Source organism: Aythya marila (assembly GCF_965140915.1).
Source record: "Aythya marila genome assembly, chromosome: 2".
NCBI lineage: Eukaryota > Metazoa > Chordata > Aves > Anseriformes > Anatidae > Aythya > Aythya marila.
In genome coordinates this window covers 134312364-134319516 of record NC_139043.1, presented here as the reverse complement: position 1 = coordinate 134319516, position 7153 = coordinate 134312364, and the positions used below count along the sequence as shown (strand labels likewise).

Genomic DNA, 7153 nt, shown 5'->3' with positions numbered 1-7153 from the left:
AGGGGGGGTCAGAAGGTGGCGGGTGGCAGAGGAGAGGAACGGATTAGGGGCAGCCATGGCGAGTCTGGTGAAGAAAATAATCAGTACTGCCAAGGCTCCCGCTGCGATGGGTCCCTACAGGTGTGCCCTGGCTGGGGGTAGCGGGCTTTGCCCCGTGGGAGGCTGTGGGGTGGTTTTTGGGGTGCTTGTGGGGAGGTTGAGAGGTTATGGGGTGGTTTTGGAGGGTTATAAGGGGGTTACGGGGTGGTTTTGGGGTGGGTGGACCTGTCCCTGGGGGTGGTGGGGCCGGTGGGGTCCCGGGACCCCCAAGGAGAGTGGGTCTGGAATGGCACCGGGAGCTTCAGCCCTCCCGCGGGGCTCCCTAAAATGTCCGCCTGGGAGGCACTGGGGGAGCAAAGTTCATAGATTTTAAAAATAATCCCCCAAAAGGCTTGTCTTTGCTATTTAGATCAGAAAATTTATTCCTGTAGACTTATGTCTAAGGTACTGAGTGGGTTTTACCGGTGTTTTCTAAGGGTTCCTAGTCATGCATTCTGGGCATGTTAGGCTTGGTTTCCCATTTAAACACAGGCTCCTTAGGTTTTAAAACTACTTGTAGCATCCTGATGCCTCCAAAAGCATTATCTGTCTCCGTTCCTGTGAAAATGAACGCTCTGAACCTCAAGCTGGATGTTCCCGATAGGAATTGTAAAGATGGAAAAGTACCAAGGGTAGAGGCAGAGAGAGCCCCACGACCTAAAGGTTAACTTCTGGTGGATGGCAGCCAGGGGCTCGGCATCGCTTCTGCAGGGCATCTGGGACAGGGAAAGCAACAGCTCCTCAGCTGCACACACACCCACTGGCTTAGCCTTTAACATAGCCCTCAACTTCTGCTGTGGATTAACTGCACTCCTGTGTTTTGTGCTTGTTGGTAATTCTTGCTGAAATGCTTCTTACTATGCAGCCTGCTACTGGTATGGTGGGTCTAACATCAATAAGTTTATCACTAACTTAGTTAATCGAGTTCCAGTCAGCTTTTCAAAGTCCAGCGAGCAAAAATTGCACAAGAAAAAAAACTGCTGTGTTTCTGCTCTGAGCATGGGAACAGGGGAAGGAGGGCTTAATGTAGAGGGAAGGTTTGGGGTCTATGGGCTGCGTTCCTGGTTCTGCTGCAGCCTTCCAGGGTGCTACTTTTACCATATTTTGTATTCCCTTTATTGAGCAGCAGAGATGTTATTCTTATATTAATCTACAGCCCTTTGGGTAAAGACAACCTGACTTTTTTTTTGTGAATTGTTACTGGTGTCAGTGAATAGGGGGTTCCACTGCGAAGCGTACAAGGGAAAAGAAAGTCAAGGAGCAGAGGAATCTGTAAGGATGCTGCTGGTCTGGCAGTGGTATTCAAAGGCTTCAGGATGCTGCTGCTTTTTTTTTTTTTTTTTTTTTTTTTTTTTGCTCTCCCCAGTTATTCATGATTTGGGATTGTCCAAAGGTCAGTTATGATAAATGTTTTGCGGTGTCATTTGCTTTATAATAAGCAGTATAAGACAATCTCATATTTTTATTCAGAGAGCTAATATCTCCTTGTTGCGTGGTTCTCCACACAGGAAACAGAAGCACGAGCTTGTGGTCTGAGGGCCTGTTCCTCAAACAAAGCACGATATGCTGAGAAAGAAAACAGTTAACTGTTTTTTTTGTTTTTTTTTTTTTTTTTTTTTTTTTTTTTTAAAGAAGAATCTGTGTTGTGCTCATGCACGCATTACCTATCTAGGCTGCATCAGCTAGAAAACTATTTCTTCTGCTAGTTTCTCTTTAAATGGTATAATTTTGTCTTATCCCAGTTCAGGTAGTTGCTGATGGCAGAGAATAATAACAATGTAAGATATGTTACTCCATCGGATAAATTACTGGCTTTTTTTCCATAATGGAATTGTAGGGGAATGTGGGACAGGGGTTTTTACCTGGACAGGGAAGATGGGAGTGATGGCATTGTCCAGATTGCTTAACTGTAATAATTTTACTGAGTCCCTAAATTAGGTTAGGCCCATGTAAAGTCAATGGATTGAGCAATTAAGAGATGTAGTAAAAACTGAAAGAATGGCTTTCTTTCTCCACTGACATAAAAGGGAAGCTAAGCTGCTAATTTAGGTAGTTCAGGGAGGTGCGTATCTCCAGTTTGTGTAACTTCAGGGGCTTGTTCAGCTGTTAGAACAATAAATTTTCTTGTGGAATGGGTAGAGATAAGAAAAATGGTGTTGACACACCATAAACATTTTGAGAAGACCCTTTCTTTAATTTCTTTATGAAATATTTTTAGCTATCAGCTGGAGGGATGTAAACTATGTCTCTTGTATAATTGATGGTTTAAGTCTTTGTTTTAATCTCTTAATTTTGTGGTAATTAAAGATGTTAATAATTGCTAACTCGACTTCATACCTGATGTTTACATAGAAATGGTTAGCAAATAGCTCGAATTCTGCAGTCTTCTGAGCTAACCCAGCCAATGGGTCACTCGGGTTATGTGGTGCAAAGGAGAGGGATTGCTCTTGGGACAGATACTCTGCCTCCCACCATTTATCTGCAGTGCTGTGTTAGTGTTGTGTTGCTGCACTTATCCCTTCCTGAGAGCCAGGGTTTGTTGGCTCAAAGACAGAGCTATGCTGTCTTTCATGGGTGGTTCAGTCCCAGCTGAACCAAACTCTTACAGATTGTACACACAGCTCATGTCTAAACTTGTGCACGCGTAACCCGTGGCACCAAGCAGCGTGGTTTAGTGATGGAACTCAGCAGGTCAGACTTGCTATTTTTGAAGATCTTTTCCAACCTAGATGGTTCTCTGATAACCTATATTTCCAAGATATTACAAATGGCTGAAGAAAATGTGAAACGTGCTTACAAGGGAGTGCTTTGGAATAGTTAAATGTTTTTGGTGGGGAAGTTTTCAACAGTAAATGTCTCTTCTGTTTTCAGCCAAGCGGTGCTTGTAGACCGGACCATGTACATTGCAGGACAGATTGGTATAGAGCCTTCCAGTGGGCAGCTTGTCTCCGGAGGTGCAAAGGAAGAAGCTAAGCAGGTAAGATGTGTTCTGGCAATAACCTTTTAATGGCTTGTGCTTTTTTAAATGTAGACTGATGAGAAATTGTAGAATCCTAAAGAGCACATTGTACATCCTCCAAGGTGAGGTAAAATAAGAAGCAATTTCATCCCATCCCTGTCATTTTCCATCCAAACAACCTTGGAGGTCAAGGGAGGAATCTATTTCAAGTAGGAAAGAATCAATGTTTTGAACAAAGGTTTGACCCCAGTGGCTTGAGTGGGGGGAAGATTTGTTCCCCCAGCAGCAAAGAAGCTGTGTGAGTAGTTAGGATGAGATTGAGCTGCATCCTGCATTTGCATGTAATGAATGGATGGGGGTTTATTAGATGTTCCCTTTCATTAATTTACTTTTTAATCTATTTCTGTTTTTTTTTTTTTTTTTTTTTACTCACTGATGACTGTTGAAGGCTTGCTGGGTGAACTACAACGTGGATCTGTAGCTAGATTACAACTCATGTTTACGTACTTACCTAAATACAACCTTGCTGATATTTAAATATTTTTATCTGATTTCTCATTAGGCTCTAAAGAACATGGGAGAAATCCTGAAAGCTGCAGGCTGTGACTATGGCAATGGTAGGTGCTGTTATGAGGATGGCAAACAAGTCATTATTTTCACATCAATTAAAAAAAAGTGACCTCTAAAATAAAATAAACCTTTTTGCTAAATATACAGTTGTTATAAATAGCTATAAAGGGAAAAAATCAACGTGCAAGTCTTTATGTGATGGGTATCAATGGGACAATAACTTTTCCCCAGAGTTTCTGACCATAATACTAACTTTTTTTGATTCTAACTGAAGAAGCTCAGGTGTAGATAGAGCTGCAATTGACTACAGGCATTTTAAATGTCCTAGACCTTACTTCTGGTAAAAGCAGGTTTATGTCTGTTGTGTTCATGTTCTAGGCACTTTCATTACCTGGTCTTTTGAAGCGGAATCTGATAGTGGAGCCAAATGAGGATTAATATTGGTTTAGGCAGTCATGGGTAAAAAATTCTAGCATAGACTGTATCTTCAGTCATTTTATGGACTCTTTTTGGCAGCAGATATTATATATATTTTTTTGCCAACAGTTGGCTTACAATAGCTTTCTTAAATCAACCTGCTTCATCAGTTAGGTGCCTTTTAGAATTGGGCTTCATAATGGAATTTAAAACAGTCACTTTCAAAGCAGGCCAGGAATATATAATTCCTTATAGTTTTATGTACTAGCTATTAAGATACTTTTTTTTAGGTATTTCTGTAGGTGGTAGCTCTAATGGTCAATATCTGTTTGGAAAACTTTTCAAGATGTTTATAATATTTGAGATACATTCATGGAATAAAAGCAAGAAACTCACAAAATAACTGCAGTTATGTAATTTCTAGTTGTGAAGACTACGGTTTTGATGGCAGACATGAAGGACTTCAATGATATTAACGATATTTACAAACAATGTAAGTGTTTTTTTTGTTTGTTTTACCATTATGGCTTGTAGAACTAATTACACTTGCTGTAAGCAGTGTTTTAATGACTCAGGTGATTTAGTTCCACGTTATTAGGGATTTCATGAGAAATACAACATTAAATCAAAGCAATTTACTTGCAAACACCCAAACAAGTACAGCTGAATTTCACATGGACTCATGTCCTACCATCCCACTAACTTTTCATATGAAAATCAACCCTACAAGTTAATCTTCTACTTCTTTTTGCTTTGATAGATGGTCTGTTTTTCCTAATATAATTCTGTTGTAGGCAGCCTTAAAATGCTTAATTTCAGGTTGTATATTTTTATTTCTTTAAATCTCTATCTTTTAATAATTTCTGTGCTATTGTTATGGGACAAAGCTTGCTTATGAGGATGAGTCACCCTTCTGCACTTCAGAATACAAGAATAGTGCTGGGTTAAACAAACTGAATGTAAGCTGAAGTAGGTGATTTGTGAGCTATGTTGTGCGGAAGAATTTGGGAGGCTCTGCACATAAGTTCCTTATTTATGTAGGTTTGGGTTTTAATTAGATAGTAACATCTGGTCCTGAATAAAGTCTCTTATTCATGAGCTATCGGTACAGTCTTCTGCATTTCAAGATGGAATTGTGTGTGTTTAAGTGGAGGAAAAACAGACCAGCTGGATACTTAGCTACTTGTTGCCAAACAGACCTCCTACCTGTTGTTCAGGAAAGCTGTTGTTGCTGTTCTTTGATGTGAGTTATTAACTTTGTTAGTGCAGGAGCATGGAAGTGCCATTTTTGAGCCTAGCGTTAACTCTCACTAGAAAAACTTATATTTAATTATGCAAATTCAGCTCATATCTTGACTGATAGCCTTTTCTTCCTGTTATTTTAGTATGCTTGAGCTCCGGGCCTAATTGGGAATGGAGGACTAAGTCAGGGCCTATTTTGTCTGCCTTCCTTTGATATGAGCAAGGTTTACCCCTGGTAATTCTACACAAATCTGGGATCTTTTCTCATGACTCCTGCCACTGTTTCTCCTTCTTGCTCTATCTGTGAAAGAGCCCTCTCCCACTCTCCAGTCTTTGCACTGGCTGATCACCATTCTGGTTCAATATTGCTGTTTCAGCCAAGTTGGTGTCAAACCCATGCAGTGTCAGCAGAGTGCAAGTTATCCCTGTCCACTAGATCACAACTGAAGCTGCCTTCTTGGTGATGAACAGTAGCTTGTTGAGATACTGGAACAGTCAGTGATATAATTTAAAAAAAAAAGAGGATGTGGATGGAGAAGAAAGCTGGGACAGAAGCTTATCTGTCTTGTCTAATTGAACCTGAAACCATTCTAGTGACTGCATTTTATACAGATGACTTAAAACCATGTGGTTTATCAAGCAAAGTTAAATGATTAGTGGATGGTTTTGTTTCAATTACAGTTTTCAAGTCCAATTTCCCAGCCAGAGCAGCCTATCAAGTTGCTGCTTTGCCAAAAGTAAGTGTCACTTTAAGTACTTGCTTCTGAAACATTATGGCAACTTTTCTTCTGTAATAGCTTCAATTATGATTATTTTATTGAATAAAATAGTATTTTCTTTTAAGTATGCTGGTCTTATTCCCCCGTACAAGAGTTCTGAAATGAGATACCTTGCTCTGTAATGGAAGATGGCTACAACTGTAGAAGTAAGGGTTTCTGGTATGTAAGGAAGAGTAAAGTGAATTTTCAATGTTAACATTGCTAAATCAGTAATACCACTGTCAGAAATATAATCCCCTTAAAATGTCGCTCTTTGTTCTTATCAGGTCATGTTATATATCCAATTGCTTCGTAAAATAGATACTTTAAATTCCTAATATGTTTCTTTATTGCTATCTCACAGGGTGCCCGAGTTGAGATTGAAGCGATTGCCATCCAAGGACCCATCCAGGATGTTTCAGCCTCCCTATAAGGAAAGGCTGAGTACCCTACACCTAGGACAGGTGCTTTCTTCCAGATCGTGGCCTTGCGGTCTATAAAATACAAGCTTGTATAAAATACAAGCTTACCCAGAAACACATGGAAGCACTACTAAAATCCATTGAGCCTGGTCGTAGAGCAGGGGCCTTATGTTGTGATGGTGAGAAGGTATTCAGATACTAAAGTACTCATTTTAGGTGGATGTATGACAGTTACACTGTGGGTGATCTGGACATGGAAAATTAATGACTTGTAACAGTAGGTTTTTAGTAATTGTTTTAAATAAGAAAAAGGTCAGAAATGAAAAATAGTAGAATACTTGAATTAGTATACATTTTCACTTCTGTGTTTTGGAGAATTCTGTTGTATTAACTTCTAAACTATCTTAAATGCTTTCTTTACAGAACAGATTAGTGTTGGAACTTGCTCACATTTTGTTCATAAAGAAGTGATTTCTTAGGAGGGTGAATATTCATTTCAGAAAGGAGAAAATGATGCTTCTCTGAAGTAATGTCCTCAGTTGTAAATCACCTGCAAATTAATCCATTCCTGCAACCTTTTTCATAGTCTTTCTCATACTAATTCAACTTTTACTATGTTGTGGTGAGGGGAAAAAAGAAGACATTCCAATTGTATGAGGGAAAATATCCTGTTTAATGACAATAAATGATAATTATATCTTTAAAAA

General features: G+C 39.5%; 1 protein-coding gene across 1 annotated transcript; it reads left to right on the top strand.

Moving 5' to 3' along the window:
- The first annotated feature begins 15 nt into the window (after positions 1-15).
- Positions 16-7153, top strand: RIDA (reactive intermediate imine deaminase A). Its single transcript, XM_082752709.1, has 6 exons — positions 16-120; positions 2950-3055; positions 3600-3654; positions 4449-4517; positions 5948-6003; positions 6389-7153. The coding sequence occupies exons 1-6, from the start codon at positions 56-58 to the stop codon at positions 6455-6457; spliced, it is 420 nt and encodes a 139-aa protein (XP_082608835.1). The 5' UTR covers positions 16-55; the 3' UTR covers positions 6458-7153.

Excerpts from the sequence above, each read along its gene's own strand:
- RIDA (XM_082752709.1), top strand. The coding sequence starts at position 56 with ATGGCGAGTCTGGTGAAGAAAATAATCAGTACTGCCAAGGCTCCCGCT. Across the intron at positions 121-2,949 it reads GCTGCGATGGGTCCCTACAG|CCAAGCGGTGCTTGTAGACC; the intron begins GTGTGCCCTGGC and ends TTCTGTTTTCAG. Across the intron at positions 3,056-3,599 it reads CAAAGGAAGAAGCTAAGCAG|GCTCTAAAGAACATGGGAGA; the intron begins GTAAGATGTGTT and ends ATTTCTCATTAG.